The 18,148-nt window shown below is 35.0% G+C and overlaps 1 protein-coding gene across 1 annotated transcript; it reads right to left on the minus strand.

The window, feature by feature from the left end:
• Positions 1 to 3,403: 3,403 nt before the first annotated feature.
• On the minus strand, positions 3,404 to 8,331 carry LOC732616 (calcium and calcium/calmodulin-dependent serine/threonine-protein kinase). The gene is made up of 8 exons (XM_006597983.4): positions 7,673 to 8,331; positions 6,912 to 7,217; positions 6,526 to 6,580; positions 6,006 to 6,116; positions 5,418 to 5,650; positions 4,588 to 4,795; positions 4,036 to 4,095; positions 3,404 to 3,763 (listed from the first exon to the last, which is right to left on the minus strand). Exons 1-8 carry the CDS (start codon positions 8,104 to 8,106, stop codon positions 3,587 to 3,589), a joined length of 1,584 nt encoding a protein of 527 aa, XP_006598046.1. The 5' UTR covers positions 8,107 to 8,331; the 3' UTR covers positions 3,404 to 3,586.
• Positions 8,332 to 18,148: the final 9,817 nt, after the last annotated feature.

Here is an 18,148-nt window from a genome sequence, read left to right on the forward strand (position 1 = left end):
TTTGTAAAATAAATTTAAATTTTTTTTATAAATAAATAGAGTTTTAGAAAAATAATGGGGTTTTTATAATTAAATAAATAAGGAGAAATAGATTTATTAATTAAAATAATAGTTTGAAAGAAAAAAAAATTATTTATTCATTGATAGGAAATAAAATAGAATTCTTTTTTTATAAAATAAATAAATAAATAAAGTAAATAATAGGCTGAGAGTATCCTAGCTATAAATAGAGACATATTAGGTTAGTTTTTTGACTGGCGATACATCTCTAGGATTTCCCTTCCTCTCAAATTCGTTTTTCCTTCTCCCCCCTAAAACCCTATCTTTTTCCCGCATACACTCAAACTTATTTCAGGAAAACAATAATCTTGGACTCATTAACCGTTGGATCGTCTTGAAATTGAATCAAGAGGTTTAGAACTTATTCCCAGATACTCCCACCGTTGGGATTTTCGAGATAATGTCTGTGGTAGAAGAAATATCCTTTGCACTAAGCTTTCTCTTTTCCCACATACACTTGAACCTATCCTAGTAAAACTACGATCTCAGATTATTAACCGTTGGATCGTTGTGAAATTTGGACACCGCATTTTTAATGTATTTTCGCAAAGTCTCACCATTGGGATTTGTGGAATATGGTCTTTCGGAGAGAAATTAGTCTCACACCTTGACTGTGATATGGAGACTACAATCTCTTCTCCTTCTCTCTAACACTTGGAAATCCAAACAGAATAAACTGGGGAAAAGCTGAGGAATCTTAGGGAACTGTTAGGGATGCCACTATTACTTCCAAACTACACACGTGAGCTCGCTTAGAGGTAAGGGGTGAGTTTATCATAATTGGGGTTAGAATGAACATGTGTAGGAATCCTTAAGGGATCAAATTGGGATCTATTTTTGAATGTTTATTGTATTGAAATTCTCCCTGTATGATTATATGAAATTGTTTGTGGGGTTTTACTCCCCGTGGATTGAGAAACATTTTGTATAAATTGTTATATGGAGGTTATGAATTATGAGTAAGTGACAAATTGAAGCTGTGATGAATGGCGAGATATATGTGTATTGAGATGTGAGCTATGAACTGTGCAATCATACAATTGTAAGACCCTTTAAGGGTGACGCGTTATTGCGCGACGAGTATTGTGACGGGATCCACTAGGGGAACCCAACTAATTGAATCACTTTGAGGCGCAACGAGATAAAATTATTTTGAGAATAATTGAGGAGTCGTGTGTTTTGTACAGTTCATAGATAGAGTCTGTGTGCTAAAATGTTTTCTGGGTTAAACTTGAATCAGGAGGGAGAGGCCCTGATGGACTCTTCGGAGTGTTGGCCTTGGGAGTAAATACACCTGGTTTGAGTGCTCCTTTAAGCTTGTGCTGATCCCACATGGTTGGAGCATTCTCGCAAAATAGTGTGACCCTGACTGGTCTCCTTATGATTTTACCTAGTGAGAGTAACCTGACTTACTAGTGTGTGGTTTGTCTTGCCATGTACTCCTAGGCGCCTAACGAGGTTTTTCACTGACATGGTACCACATTGCATATAGGATTGAGTCTTAATGTATCTGTTGCATAACGCTTGTGTATTGATCAATATTGATTGGTTTAGTGATATTGTATTTTGATCTTTGAGTATGTGAATGAGGTAAAAATGAATGAGACGCATTGTGTTGTGATGTGATATTACCCGATAAAGTGGTGGAATGACGTGAACTATGTTTAAGTAAGTTGTATCTTATTTATATGATATGTATATATATATATTGTCATGTTTCTCTCTATTAGTTAGGAATGTGATAATTCACTCCCCATGTGCTGCTATTTGTGTTTGGATCCTGTGATGATTTCGAATTTTGTGTTCGTGGGAGCAAATGGTAGGTGGATGGCTATGGAGAACCTCATGCTAGAGGACGTGGGAACACAATGCTCTTATAGGATGTGACATTGGAGTATAAGTTTCTATTTTAATTTCATGAAGTCTTAGACAACCTTATTTTGAGCCAAGATGATTTTATTATTTATTTGGACAATTTTTATTATGATGTTAGAAAAGTAAATGTGAGCCTTTTACCTTTTTGAAAAGCTTTTATTTTAATATGTTTAAAAACTTTTAATTAATTTAGATTTCTTATTCCTTTTATTATTAGTACATATATGTGTGGAGTAGAGGGTGTCACAAGGGTAACAATTTTAATCTCATCCTTGTACCCGCAAAGTACCTACGTATCTAATTACTACAATTGTAGTAAAAATTCATTCTTAATTAATCCAAACATAATATTAAAAGCATACACATAATATTAAATACAAGCAAACATAACATTGGTTCATCCAATCTCAAGTCATAAATAAACAAAATTACAAAGATAATCATATTGTTAAAGTTAATGTTTTAATCGCTTAACAAAGACTCTAATTAAAGGTTTAGGATTTTTAACTCTCTAATAATGATACTACTAGAGATTAGAGACTTACAATATTAGTCATAAAAAATAGACTTAAATATGTTTTTGGTCCCTAATCAATATCCGATTTTGCATTTTTTTCTTAATAAATTTTTGTTTTGCAATGAGTCTCTAATAAAACAATAATTTTTTTTTGTCCTTGACACTTATTTTTAGTCCCTAATAAATTAGCAAATTTTGTGTTTGCTCCATGATAAATATTTCCCACTTGTTATTAATAGACTAAAACAAAATATTAGGGATAAAAAATAAAATTATTATTTTATTAGGGACTCAATACAAAACAAAAATTTATTAAGGAACAAACACAAAAATAAGATATGATATGATATGTGCGGGAGAGGTTGGGTGGTATCCATACTTGCACCCATACCTACATAAATTTGCGGGTATATACCTCTATCCTGTACTTTGCCTCAAATTTTGTGGCTAATTACCTATCTTGAATATTTTTGCAAGTATCCATAGGATCCAAATATACTTTGTTATCCTTAGATACCAATTATTTTAAAAATTGCCACAAATTGTTTTTTCAAAACTTTAAGGGACATATCATCATTTGCCTGAATTATAATTGTAGCGATTCAAAACAAAATTTGTAATATATTATGGATCTAATTGCAAATAAATAAATTATTTGGAACCCAAAACAAAATTTAGTCAATTATTAAGGATCTAAAACATATTTAAGTCAATAATTTTTAATCATTTTCTCAAATAAATTGCAACCAAAATTCATTCTTGAATGTATTTTGTTTTGGTCGATGAGGTCTAGCTTAATTGGTTAAGAAGGGTCCGTGAATTCTTATAAATCTCTTAAAATTCCAGTACAATTCCTACTAACAAAAAAATATATTTTGTTTGTTATCTTGTTGGTGTTGGAATCTCGACTGCGAGATTGACGAACAACATGAGAACGCAGAAGTTCATAGATAACTGTCAAAAGCAAAAATTCACTATATAGTAATCCAATCCTTTTTCTTCCTATAGTATCAATAAGTCAGCAAAAAGAATGGCCCAGGCCAGGAAGAAGAAAAAGAAAAGGACAACACTAGTACTACTCCATTTTAAAATACCATAGTTAATAATACAATAAATTAATGAAAATTAGGAGAACTATTGTGGGCGAAGAGAAGAGAGAACTACGTCTTGGAGAGAGCTATCTCTCTGCATAGCAGCTTTGAATTCATCAAAGGTAACTTTTCCATCACTGTTGGCATCCATTAGGTCAAATATCTCATCCAATTTGCCAGGTTCAGTGATGTCAGTTGGGAGACAGTCTTCTGGCAAAGCCTGTTGTTCAGTGAATTTGTTTGTGTCAAGAGATGAAAGTCACAAGTTAAGGCTAACTAGAAAAATAGAGTATAGTGTGTTTTGAGTCTTCAATTTTAAGTCAAAATTGATCTTGGTCTAAGTTTAAAAAATAAACAAAATTCACCGGTTATAAAGAATATGGAAATCAATATCATAATATTTCTAAAGTATAGGAACTATAACTAACTTTAAGCAAAAATTAAGAGACTTCAATTATATTTTATCCTAAAAAAGAAGGGGCATAATATTACTCTGAGCATGGATGCTACTTCTTCCTTGGTGATGCACCCGGATCGATCTGTGTCATACATCTGTGTCAAAGAAAACCGTGAGGCAAATTAGCTCATTATGCTAAGCTCTTTTTCTTTGTATTAGTGTGTAGGTGAGCATTAAAAATGATTATATACAATTAATTTTGGTTAAAATTGATTCTGAAACTATAAATTTTTCGATCCTGCAGAAATTCCTTAAAAAATTTTCTCCAAAATCAATTTCCAACCTAATATCATTTCTTGAATATGAAACCAAACATGAAAATATATACCTAAAATCATTTTAACGGGTATTTCAAGGTGATTTTAGAGAATCTAAACTGAAGCCAAACACGAAGTCATATATAAAGAACTTTACAGTGGTTTCTTTTGTGTATGTTGGAGTATTTTTCCAGAGTTGTTGAGAGGTTGTGAACTAAGGTATGGTGAAAATAGTGAGTCATGCAATATAATCACAAGAATAAATAGTACATGAGTGATTGCCATATACGGCATATTTGTGTAGACGGTAAGTTATGAGAAAAGGCTCACCTGGAAGCACAAACGGAGAGCATCATCCCCTTTGGAGTTTTTGAAGCTGGAAAAACCACATAGTATCTCTCTCATGTCAACTGTTCCATCTCGGTTGTCGTCAAATAAGTCAAATATTCGCGGTGCTAGAGGGATCAGTGATGGCATGTTCATTGCTTTCAGCACCTCCTCAAACTCAGATAGAGTGGCATTGTCCCCACTCACACATCTGTTAACAACCAGCAACATTTTTATATCAGTCAAAAGAAACTGTCTAAGACAAGTGCATATACAAATAATTGGTTTCTTGTCAAACTGAAGAGCCACATTTGTGCATGTTTGCGTTAAAGTTCGCAAACTTAAATTTGAATGAATTCCGTATTGAAGCTGAGTTTGCAAAAACAACATTCCATTTTCTTCCATTTCAAGCTGAGTTTCAAGGCAAAATTGAGTCGAAACTTGTTTATAATCGAACTCAACTGAGAACTAAATAGACTTCATTAGTTTTACTTTTTAAAGAATGTTGGAGTGTCCCAACTAAATATAAAATATAGTCTTAGACCCTGTTTGGATAAACTTCTCTATAAAGAATAAGAAAATAAGAAGCTAAAATGAATTAACCTTCTTGCACAAGTTAAAATCAACTTATGCACTTAATTTTTAGAGAAGCTCTTTTAATATAAATTCTCTCAAAGCTAAGGTACATAAGTTAATTTTATCTTATGGAGAAGCTTAATGTATTTTACCTTCTTATTTTCTTCTCCTATTAGTGTTTATAGAGAAGTTTATCCAAATAAGGCCTTAGTAGTTTGATCAGTTCTGAATTTTGATCTTGACTCATGAATACTTACATCTTCTTAAAACTCATCCTGAGATTTTCAATTTCCTCTTCTGTGAGATCATGTGTTCCCACCAAGGATTTCAGTTTTTTGGTTCTGAGGAAGATTGTGGTGCTCCAAATACTTGCAATTGCAACTGCACGCAGTTTGCGCCTAGCGTTGAAGCTCTGCAATCTTGAGACAATCTCAGGGTCCATTGCATCATCTTTGGCCTTGTCACCTACCACCCATGGATGACTCAGAAGCTGTTCCAAGACATAAATCAAAATGTAAGTGGGGCTATTGTTCTCAAAGTATTTTAATAAAATATCCCCAAACTTCTTTGTGCTTGAAAATAATATGATGCAAAATGTTGAACACTGATTAGTAGTTATTTTTTTTTTCCTGAAAGATTTAGATGCATTACTAAAAACTACTAGTATTTAAGTAAAAAAAAACCTAAACATATAGTAAATAAATAACGGTTTTTTTGTGGTAATTTATTCCAACACAGAATTGCTATCATAGTAGATATGCTTCATTCTTTGTACCAAGAAAAGAAAAAAGAAATATGCCTCAATTAAATTTAAGATTAATGAAGTTGGTAAGAGTGTACAATACATCTTGAGCACTAGGTCTTCTACTAGGATCAACAATCAAAAGATCTGAAATCAGTTGCTTCGCTGAACGGGTAATGCCCTTCCATGTCTTCTCATAGAAACTGAAATTCCCCTGTTCCAAAATATTGGATTTGGTAAGCAAGAACATTATAGAATGATCACTAGGTGGAAGATGTAACATGTACCCGTATTTAACTTAAAATTTGTTTCTTCTAAGAGTCCAAAGGTTATGATAGTCACGCAATTAACAGTGCAACACAGGATACTAAACCTTTGAACTGATCATTGGATCTGGCACATTAATGCAAAGGTATAGTGGCTTGCAAATGATGTAATTTAATGTATTTTGTACTTTTATGATGAAAGTGGTAAGTTACTATGAGAAAACACGTGGTAGATTGAAAATGGATAATGTATTTGAGTAAAAGTCACATTTTCCTACATTGCTCATTTTTACAGTCTGTTACTCATTCTCTCTTTGAGGAATCACACTTTAAATCTGTGCATGATATGTTACTTACATTCATTATCATTTGTTGTTTCTGGCGATTATTTTGAGCAATGAAAGGTGGATACCTGCACACACACACAAAAAAAAAGATAAAATTGAGCTAATTTTATTATTTAAGAGAAATATAATAATTTCCTTCATCTATTTTTGTGCCTAGAAGAAAACATCTACAGTGAAGCAAAGGACAGCTGATCAACATAATATGCAAAATTGAGTGATAAGATGAATATGAAAACCTCATCCTTTAATTATTTGCCTTCAATTATAAGGTGATACCATATTTTATTTCTATGTCTAAAAGTGATTGATGACTTTCCCTATGTAGTGCAATTGCACATGGACAGATAGGGACAACAAACTGAAATATGTGAAAGGAAAAAGAAAAAGTCAACATACCCTGAGAGCAAGATATATAGAATCACCCCCAGAGACCACATGTCACTCTTGGTAGTTATCTTCCCTTGAGAAAGAGCCTCTGGTGAAACGTAATCAATGGATCCAAACAAACCAACAACTGGGTCAGTGAATTCCTCAACAGAACTCAACCCAAAGTCCATGATCTTAAGAGGAGAGTCCCTCCTCACATCCAAGAAAAGGCAATTCTCAGGCTTCAAATCTCTGTGGACAATGTTAGCTCTATGAATAGCCTCTAATCCTGAAGCTATCTGGCGAACCACACCTGCAGCTTCAGTCTCTGAGTACCTATGCATAGATAGAATATATCAGATACGATACATATTTGATACGGGATATGATTATTCTAAAAAAAATCATAAAACATAATTGTATATAATTGCAATGCTGCAAATTTAAGTTAAAAATATACTTCTTGGACATTGCAAAAAATAAAATAAAAATTAAAAATGTTATCATAAATCACTTTCTATTCTCTACAAATTGGAATAGTTTTAATCGCATTCCTTTCTTGAGATCATCCATAAAGAGAGTTTCTATTTTTGATTCATCAAGGAACAATGTTTTTGTTTCTATATTATACATACTTCTATCTCTCATATATACCTATATTAGATTTTCATAACTTTTTTGAAGGCTATGTAGAATAAATTAAAGTATCCAAACGCGTATCACTGAAGTATCCAAAAGTATTGGAATCGGATGCGTGGGACAAATGAAAAGTATTGGTGCTTCATAAGTACCTATCTTGTGCCACAATCCTATCAAACAGTTCTCCACCAGAACACAGCTCCAACACAAGGTGCACCCCATTTGAGTCCTCATACACATCATAGAGGTCAATCACATTAGGGTGTGGTGAAACATTTTCCACTATTCTCCTCATCACAAGAATCTCATTTGTGAGCAAGGCATCTGAGACTGAGACTTGTCTCCATGTGGGGAATCCCATCATAGCTGCTGTGCTCTTCTTCTCTCCACCCTTTGGTCTTGGAAATCCAGAAGGGTTGTTGGAGTTTGAGGCAGTGCCTACCCTTCTCAGGGTTTTGATGGCTACATGTGTTTTGGTGTCACTGCTTGATTTTTTGGTGCCTTTTCTGACAACAGAAAATCCACCTCTTCCTAGGACTTCTGAAACTTCATACTCATCTGAGAGTTTTCTGGTTTCATTCCCCATGGTGGTGTGGTGCACACAAAGTCTTTGAAATTATGGAATCTTGAAGACTCAGAAAATGTGCAGTGGGAAGGGAATTGGTATGTAAAAAAATGTTAACTTTAATTCAATGATAGGGGCTTTCAAAACGCGTGTTGAAACGGTTGAGAGTGACATTAGCCTGTTGTAAGAGTTTGTGGATTAGTTTATGACATAAAATATGAAACAAATTGGGATAGGTACAAGAGAAAAAACAATATGGCTGGTAGGAGCTGTTCTGGAAGGGACAAAGAGAGAGTCAACTGCTGGCATTATATTCGAAGTTTCCCTGATCGCCATTTAGCCAAATTCAGATTTAATCTTTGTCAGGATGAAGTGTAAAACAAAAGAAATAAACTAGGATAACTGACTTGGATTTTATCTCAAGGCTCTCCTTAACCTAATCCATATCATGATATTTACTAGCATTTTAATTTTTAATTGTCTTTATATTAAACATACATATAGTTCTCTCTCTCTCTATATATATATTTGTTGTATTTATCTAATACTACTATTTATTTTTTTACATTTGGAAACAGTTTGAGACTCTATGGAGTAGTAGTGTAAGCTTCTTTCATGTTAGGTAATAGGAATTGGTCAATTACAAGTCGCACATTCTTTTTTAATTTTTTTTTGTTGAGATGAAAGATTATGGGTGTCCTCTAACCTACTTGTTAATCTTGCTTGTGATGTATGATGGTCATTAACTCAAAGAAATCTTTAAGCAAACATGTAAATCTAACAAAACTTTACACTATTTCATAAATGAAATTAAAGGATTATGTATTTTTTCTTCCATAAAGATTATCTTTTGATTTTGTTCCTCAATTCTTTTTATTTAATTTATTTTTTAATAAAAATATGTTTCTTAGCCCCCCAGAGTAATTTCGCTTCAGGTGATGATGAGCCATAATCAACTTTAATATACCATACGTCAGTGATCCATTTGCTATATGTCATTACTTAACAAATAGCAAAACTAAAACATTTGTTTTATAAATCAGGGTTAAATTTAGAGGCATTGATATCAAAATTGGTTAATTTTATATAAATAAAAACACAACCTAAAATAAACAAGGTTAGGTATACTTTTTTTTCATTTTACGGAATAATGTTCATTAGAAAGCATGAAAACGGTGCAAAAAATTATGCAAAAATACATGATTGTCTTAATATTTAGGCTTAATTACTATTTTGATCCTCTAATTTATTTTAAAAGTTTAATTTAGTCTTTTTATTATTAAAAGGTTCAAATAGATCATAATTTTTAAAAGAGTTTCAATTAGGTCCTTTTATTTATAGAAGTTTCAATTAAGTTTCTTATTTTATTTTTTTAAAATGTTTTCAATTTGGTTCCATTTAAAATCAAATTTGATCTTATTTTTTAAATTTTTGGAGTAGATGGAAGAAAAAAGGGACCAAATTGCACCCATTTTTATAGAAAAAAGATCCAAATGAACTTAAAAAAATAAAAATTAAAGGACTAAAATTGTAATTAAACCTATTATTTATGTAGTAGTGTGGTTGTATTGAAGTATGATATTACAAAGTTTGATTGTGAATGGGTCTATTTGCTAACTTGGGTTGGCATGTGTGGTTAAGGATTCAAAGTTAACTTCCGTCTTCTGTATGGATATGGTTGGGTTCAATTTCTCCTCAAACTACTAAAATCTTGTTTGGTAAACAACTCCAGGAAGATCCTCTTATGCTCAAAGGTTGGATATGCAATAATATGACTAAGAAATAATATTTTGAGTGGGTCTTTATTGACAGCTTTAGCATGTCATTGATGCCTCCGATTGAGATTGACTTAGTCTCTCAAAACTCTAATAGGTAGTTTGGTTCATTGAACTTTGAATATTGCTAGTAGTAAACTATGCCTTTTTCTAACACTGTGTGATAAGAGATCACTTAAGATCGTCTTGGAAAATAGGTATAAAAAGAAAGGAACTTGACCCTAATCGTGACCTATCGATAGAATCAAAGTTATCAAAAGGGGCGTGACCCTAACCGTGATCTGCTGATAGAACTAACACTATCAATTTTTAACCCAAGAACAAAGGAAAAGCTCTCACAATAGAGAAACTCTTAAATTTTATTAATCTTCAAATTCTCCCAACAAGCTGTTTAAGGAGTCTATCTGTACTCCTACTAATAACCCTAATTTAGGCCCAAGGGCCAATAACTAATCTAATAATTAAAATATTTTAAAAAAACAATAAAAGGTCGTGACAGTCCATTACAAGTCTGAAAATAGGTTCAAAATACAATTAAAAATGAAAACAAATCTTATTCTAAAAGTTGGTTAAAATTTATGAGCATGTTGAGCTTAATTATTATCTAACCAACCCAATATTAATAATCCACCAAAATTGATCAACTCAATGCTTCTTGTCTTGTAAATTGTGCTTCCTAAAGTGATTCTTCAAGTTGACCTCAAAGTATCTTCATCAATTTGTAGGAGAGTGACCCAATTAGGTGCAACCCTTAATTCACATTGGTATTCTTTCTTAGATCTTTAGAATCAGGCCTTGCAATGCTTGCTTCATCCTCTTAGTCTTGGGCCTTGCCATAGGACCTTCAATCCCCTGTAAAGGATCATTAGACGGGCTAGTTGCACCTCCATCATTCCCTTCCTCTTTGAAAGGATTCGTCCTCGAATCTGATTCATTACCTACATCAAAGAAAGATAGATCAGCCAAATTAAAGGTGGCACTTATGTTACCATATTCTCTTGGCAAGTCCAGCTTGTAAGTATTGTCATTTATCTTTTCTAGAACTTGAAAAGGCTTATCTCCTCTTGGTTGCAACTTGGATTTTCTTTGAGCCGGGAATCTTTCTTTCCTCATATGAACCATTCCTAATCTCCTGGAAACTTTTCACTAAAGTATGCAACTAGTTTAGAGTCCTGCATCAGTATTGCTCTTATTCCAACATCAGAAGCATTACATTCAATTTCAAAAGCTTTATCAAAATTAGGCAAACAAAGCAAAGGTGCATTGGTTAGCTCACCTTTCAATAAATTAAAAGTTTTCTCATGCACGTCAGTCCACTTGAACACCACATTCTTTTTTACAAGTTCATTTAAAGGTGTAGCAAGTGAACTAAAGTTCTTCAATAATCTTCTATAAAAACTTGCTATACCATGAAAACTTCTTACCTCATTAGCATTCTTAGGTTAAAGTCATTCCCTAATTGTCTTTACCTTTTCTTCATCCACACTTATTCCTTTTGAGCTATTGACAAAACTCAAGAACACAACATATTCATGGAAAAAAGAACACTTTTTAAGATTGACATACAATTTATTTCCTCTCAAAACATTAAAAACATGTAAATGATCAACATGTTCCTCTAATGTTTTGCTATAGATCAAAATGTCTTCAAGATACACCACAACAAATTTTCCAATGCAAGCACGCAAAACATGGTTCATTAACCTCATGAAGGTACTGGGTGCATTAGTTAAACCAAATGGCATTACTAGCCACTCATATAAACCATATTTTGTTTTAGAAGTTATTTTCCATTCATCACCTTCTTTCATGCGAATTTGACAGTATTCCCTCTTCAAATATATTTTAGAAAACACACACGAAACATGCAATTCATCAAACATATAATCCAATCTAGGGATATGATATCTATACTTTACAATGATTTTATTTATGCCCCATTTTTCTTTGGAACCAAGATCAGAGGAACAGAACACAAACCAAGAATTTTCCTAAGAAATCCCTTTTGCAAGAACTCATCAACTTGCCTTTGAATCTCCTTTGCTTCTTCTGAACTTGGCCTATAGGTTGGCCTATTTGGAAGTGAAGCATCAGGAATGAAGTCAGTCAATTTGATGCTCAATACCTCTTGAAAGAGGTAATTGATAACTGCTATGTATAGGTATTTTGGGATTAAATTAAGTAGGGATTGTTAATTTTTCTCTCTTATTTCTTCCTTTTTGTGTGAATAATTGGAATTTTTACATCATTTAAGTTTTTGTATAGAAAGTGTTAAAAGCTGTGAATTTATCATGATTGGTGAATAATTGGCATAGAAAAACAAAGTAAAGTTCAAAGAAGAAGAAAATTTGAAGATATGAAGCTACTCACTCAGCGCATATAAAGCGTTCAGCATGATGCAGGCGCTTAGAAGGCAACGCATGCCTAGCGCCAAGAAGTTGAGAGAGTATGAAACGTGAAGGCCCGCTTAGCACAAATCACGTGCTAAGCGCGAGGTTACCGCCATACTCACTAAGCGCAGCCATCAAGCTTAGGGCAAAGGTTGTGTGAAAACCAAGTTGAACTGCACCTATAAAAGAAGAAGAGAGAAGAAGGAAAAATACACCAAAAATTTAAGAGAATATAATTCCTTACAGAAGGCAAAGGCCAGAAGCAGAAGAAGCAATCATTAGGAGTCATTCCTTTCCTCCATTCCCTTTTTCAATTTCCCTCTTTCTAAATATTATCATCTTGCAATCATAAAGCCTCTTATGACAATGAAAGGCTAAACCCTTTTTGTTGGGAGCTTCACAGCCAACTGCTCTTGATGTAATTTCTCTTCCTATCTATTTATGAATATTACTTTTTCATTATCCTTTTCTGTGATTATGGTTTGATCACCCATTTGCATAGTAAGTTTTAGGGATAACATTGGAAAGTGTTATTCTCTAATAAAACTGGAAAAAGGATATCTAAATAATTCATCACCAAGGATAGGTTGATTTTGTTTAGCTTGTTATATATCTCTCTTCTTAATGCAATTTAACTGTTTTTTTATCTCTTAAAGAGATTTGGGAGAGAAAATAGATAAATTATGTTCTTTTGCTTGAGGGATCATGGTTAGAGTATGAGTTGATGCAAGTGAAAATTGGAATAAACATAAATAGAGAAAAATCATCCTCTGTATCATCTTCCTTTTTCCCTGTTGTGACATCCTAGAATTTCTACCCGGAATTTTGTAAGTGTTACATCTAAATGATTATATATATATATATATATATATATATATATATATATATATATATATATATATATATATATATATATATATATATTATTCAGTGTATATATATTCTTGGTAGAAGTATGTACATTGGGGGAAAGATACGCGGGTTAGACTAATTAACAAAGAGTAACCCATAACCGAACGGTTATAGAGTAATTCGCAATTAATTAGTCTAAAAATTATCGTTTTGCATGCAACTTAAAATTTAAAAAAACCAACCTCTGAACCACGCTCAGGGTCTCATTCTGAGCGTTTTGATATATATTGCCTACTTTCGAAAACGGGCCCCGACGGGTGCAGAGAAACACGAGGAACTGGAACCAGAGAGGTGGCATGCAAACCGAGGCAGGATTTCAGCATCCTAAAGGTCAAATTTTTTCTCCTTTGTGGCTGAGTATGACGTCAAATCAAGGAAAAAAGGTGGGCCCTTTTGCTCCACTTAAAATGGGACATGTGGCAAGTGCTTTTAGAAAAGAAAAGGAAAAAGAAAAGAAAATCATTTTTTTAAAAAAACAGCCCAAATCTTCTCTCTCTTCATTCAGAAAATTTCAAAAACTTCTCCCTCTTTCCACGTTGCTTTTCTCTTCTTCTTCTCCACCATTGAAGCCTCCATTGAAGCTCCAAAATTCCTCCTCATTTCTACCCCAAATTGCAAGGAGAAGCCATTTTCGGAGTCTTGGAGCACACCTCTACTTTGTGGGGCTTCAAATTTCAGGTAAGGGTGGACTTCTTCTCACTTGAAATTCGTGGGTGTTGGGTTTTTGGGAGCTATGATGGGTAGTTCTACTAGGTTATTGCCTTAGGGTAGTTATTTCTGAAGGAATTTGTTGAAATCATTCTAAACTTGATATGTTTGATGTGAGCAAAATTACCCATGCTGATTTAGGGTTTTATGATGATGCTTTGTGATATATGTATGCTGAAAATGTTGATAGAAAACTGGTAGAGATGATAGGGAGAGTTAACTTAGGGTTAAATGTGAGATTGGTAATGTTGTGAGTGGAAAAGTGTGAGATTTTGAGGGTTAGAAAAGCCAACTTTGGGGTTAGTGGAAATTGGAGTCAAAAGTGAGTTGATTCAAGTTTAGAATGTCAATTAGGACTTGTAGGAAAGCTTGGGCAGAACAAATGAGAAAAATGAGTGACAAATGTGAAAGAAAAGAGCCATTTCTAGGGTAAATTAGGTGTTGAGAGGTCAAATTTTGAATAGGTGGAGTTTTCACCTTAAAACCAGTTTGAGAAATTTTAAATCAATATTATAGACTTGATTGAGATGAGAGTTTACCCCAAAATTACCCAATTCTCATTTCACCTTTCAAACCTTGAGAATTCACTAAATTGGTGGGTTTTGGATACCTATATTTTGATTTGCTTTGGTTTGAAGTTTGTTTTTGATTTAAATATGATTTATACATGATTTAGGACTTGTAGGATCCAATTTGAGTAAAATTGGATGTGGGCAAGTTGGATTTCGAAATCTGCCATATTATGCAGAAAAATGTTGTTAAATTGTGCAACAGATTTTTACCAAATGTGCAGAAAAATGGTTGTGCATTGCTAGTCACGGGAAGGGTAGTACATCTCGTGTTCCAGGCATTTTTTAGCAGATCCCAACGGTCAAAATGTATATTTATGTACTAGGAACCTCCAGTCAAATTTTCAAGGCGATCCAATGGTTAACGAATCGTAAAGAAGAGAATGTTACTGGGGTATGTGAGTAGGGAAAACTGTGGAATTTGAATAAGTTTTGTGCAGAGTTTTCTGCCTCCACTCTGTTTTCTTGGTTTAGGGTAGTTTCATGATAAATGAAATTGAATTGTTTGGATATTGGGAAAGCTTGGAGGGGTTGATGGGGACCCGGTGCTGAGAGGAACGAGGATAAGGGCTACGTAGGAGTGCGTGAGCTCAATTTAAAGGTGGGCAACTGGGGATGGTGTGTTTATGTTTGACTTGTGGAAGTAGGAGAGTTGATTTGCGCCATCGCCCGATCGCCACCTAGTACCACATATGACGGGTGCCCCATAATCCAATAAGCTTGATGTGAGAAAGCGTGGAAGAGTTAGTCTTCCTACTTTTGTTTGTTGACCACAGAGTGGTACCTGGAAATATGTCGCGCGGGTCAGGAGACCTTGGGGACGTCAGGTGGGGTGCTATTTCCCAAAACCAATCTTGGCTAATCCCGACCCAACCCGGGCATTGTCAGTCAGTGAGAACCTGTGACGTACCTAAGCAGGCGAGCTCTTGGCAGTCAACCAATAAAAGAACAAAGTCCACAAAGCACGGAGACTTGTGTGGCGGCTGGCCAGCTATGTATCTTGGGTGGTATCTGGAAATTAGCCTCTGGTAATCGATTACCATTCGTGGGTAATCGATTAGAGGTAACACTGTGTAATCGATTACCTTACACAGTGTAATTTTTAGTTTCCAATGTGCAAAGGCTGTGTAATTCATTTTTGGGCACTGGTAATCAATTACATACTTTGGTAATCGATTACCAGAGAGGAAATCCCTTGAAAAAGACATTTTGACTATGCGTAGTCGTTATAGGACGCATTGTATTGTTACCTGTGTAGTTAGATTTCTTGTGAAAGAGTCTACCCTCTTTCTTTCATCTCTTGTAGATCACGATGGCAGCGCAGTTGATCCATGATCGCGTTGCGATGGAGTGCCTAGAGGGTGTTTGGGAGACCCTCGAAGGCAATGAGAGGTGCCGATTTCGTGGCACAATTCGACTTACTGCTACTTCATTAGTACATCCGGAGGAACCCGCACGCACACTTCAGCAGCCTGTGGAGTGGATACTACCTACACCTACTCCATATCGACTAGTTGAGCCGGTTCAAGTGATAGAGGTGTCATCCTCTGAAGAGGATCTTGAAGAGGACCCAGAGGAGTTACCTCCTGAACCTGTTGTGGATGCCCTTGACTTCCCAAAGGATGATGAGGACCCACTCCCTGATGTTGATTCTCCAGAGGATATTATGTCAACATCTGAGGTAGACTCTATAGAGGAGAGTGACCCTGGAGGGACAGTGAATAGTGACGACTCTTCATCATAGCAGACGACTCCTTAGACTAGGCGTACATACTTTTTGGGGGTGGGTGTATCTAGTTCATACTGCTAGGTTTACTCTTTTGATTTTTGGGTGGGTAGACCTATTGTATAGAGATTTTGATGATTGTATATATTGTGGCTGAAGCCACCACAGTTGTTACCTTTGCTCTGGATGTCACTATGTTATTTTGCAAACTCCCATATTTTGGACAGTTTTAGATGATAAATATAATTATGTTTTATCTTGTTATTTGAAAAGGAAATGTTAACAAACTTTATTTGAAAAGAGTTTACCGACAACATCTTATTATTTCTCACGTGACGACCTAAAATGATGGCTGGTATATTTTTGAATGAGCAAAATAGTTTAAAGGTTATGAGTGATCAGAAAGAAATGAATCCGAATAGAGTTGTGAACTGGCCATTCAGGACTCTATAGTGATAATTTTCCTTCTGAATTTAATTACCGTGAAATGAATAACAGTGCGAAAAAAAAAGAAAAAGAGAAAAAATTCCCCATGGTTTCTGCTATTTAATTTATTACTATTAAACCAGTCATTATTTAGGGACGCCACACATGTGATCTATCCTCATCTATATTTTGAAGAACACATCATGGCAAAGGACCGGCCACAGAGGATCACTCTAAAGGACTACTCTAGTTCCTCTACACCTTAGTACTTCATAAGCATAGCCCAGCTTAAAGTTCAAGTTGCCAACATCACTTATCCAGATTCCCTCATCCAGCTGATTCAAGGAAAATCTCTTTCATGGGCTACCAAATGAAGATCCATATGCCCACCTTGCTACATACATAAAGATTTGCAACACGGTGAAGATAGCAGGAGTTCCAGAAGATGCCATCCACCTTAACCTGTTCTCTTTTTCATTGGCTGGTGAAGCAAAAAGATGTTTGAACTCGTTCAAAGGAAATAGCTTATGGACATGGGAAGAGGTGGTGGAGAAGTTCTTGAAGAAATATTTTCCAAAGTCCAAGACCGCTGAGGGAAAGTGGAAATCTCGTTATTCCATCAATTCCCTGATGAATCATTGAGTGAAGCTCTTGAACGCTTCCATGGTTTACTCTGGAAGACTCCTACCCATAAGTTTAGTGAGTCAATTCAGCTAAACACATTCATTGATGGCTTGTGACCCCATTCTAAGCAACTTCTCGATGCCTCCAATGGTAGAAAGATCAAACTGAAGAAACTTGATGAAGCTATGGAGTTGATTGAAAACATGGCAGCCAGTGACCATGTTATCCTTTGTGATCAAGCTTTCACACCCACAAAGAAGAGTCTTCTTGAGCTCACATCACAAGATGCACTAATAGCTCAAAACAAGTTCCTAGCCAAGCAAATAGAGACCCTTACAAAGACACTGAACAAGCTTCCTCAATAGTTGCATGTAGTGCAACCTGCTCATTCTTTAGTCATGCAAATTGGGGGATGCAGTATTTATGGTGGGGCTCATAAGTCAGGCATGTGCATGGCTCAGGACGATGCATCCAAAGAAGTCAACTACATGGCCAATCCCAACCATCAAGGGTTTCATCAAGGAGGACCTCCAGGATATAATCAGGGGGGAAATTTCTCTCAAGGCCAAGGCTGTAGATCCCATTCTAGGAATAAATTCAACAAAGATCAAGGTGGTCCATCCATCTGGCCTCCCAACCAAGGGCCTAATCTCTATGAGAGGACCACCAAGCTAGAAGACACTCTGGCTCAATTTATGCAGGTTTCCTTGTCAAATCACAAGAGCATAGAGTCAGCTGTCAAGAATTTGGAGGTTTAGGTGGGCCAACTAGCTAAGCAACTGGCTGAAAGGTCCACAGGGAGTTTTGTGGCAAACACTAAGAAGAATCCCAAGGAAGAGTGCAAGGCGGTTCTTACTAGAATCCAAAGGAGGGAAAATGTTGAGAGAGAAAAGAGAGATGATGGAGTAGTGGAGGATGTGAGTAATGAGGAAG

The sequence above is a fragment of the Glycine max genome, chromosome 15 (genome assembly GCF_000004515.6).
Source record: "Glycine max cultivar Williams 82 chromosome 15, Glycine_max_v4.0, whole genome shotgun sequence".
Taxonomy (NCBI): domain Eukaryota; kingdom Viridiplantae; phylum Streptophyta; class Magnoliopsida; order Fabales; family Fabaceae; genus Glycine; species Glycine max.

Bases quoted from the DNA above. Each gene is read 5' to 3' on its own strand.
- LOC732616 (XM_006597983.4), bottom strand. From the start codon at position 8,106: ATGGGGAATGAAACCAGAAAACTCTCAGATGAGTATGAAGTTTCAGAA. The intron at 6,117-6,525 runs GTAAGTAACATA...ATTTTGGAACAG, and splicing joins AACAACAAATGATAATGAAT to GGGAATTTCAGTTTCTATGA. The intron at 3,764-4,035 runs GTAATATTATGC...ACTGAACAACAG, and splicing joins AAGTAGCATCCATGCTCAGA to GCTTTGCCAGAAGACTGTCT.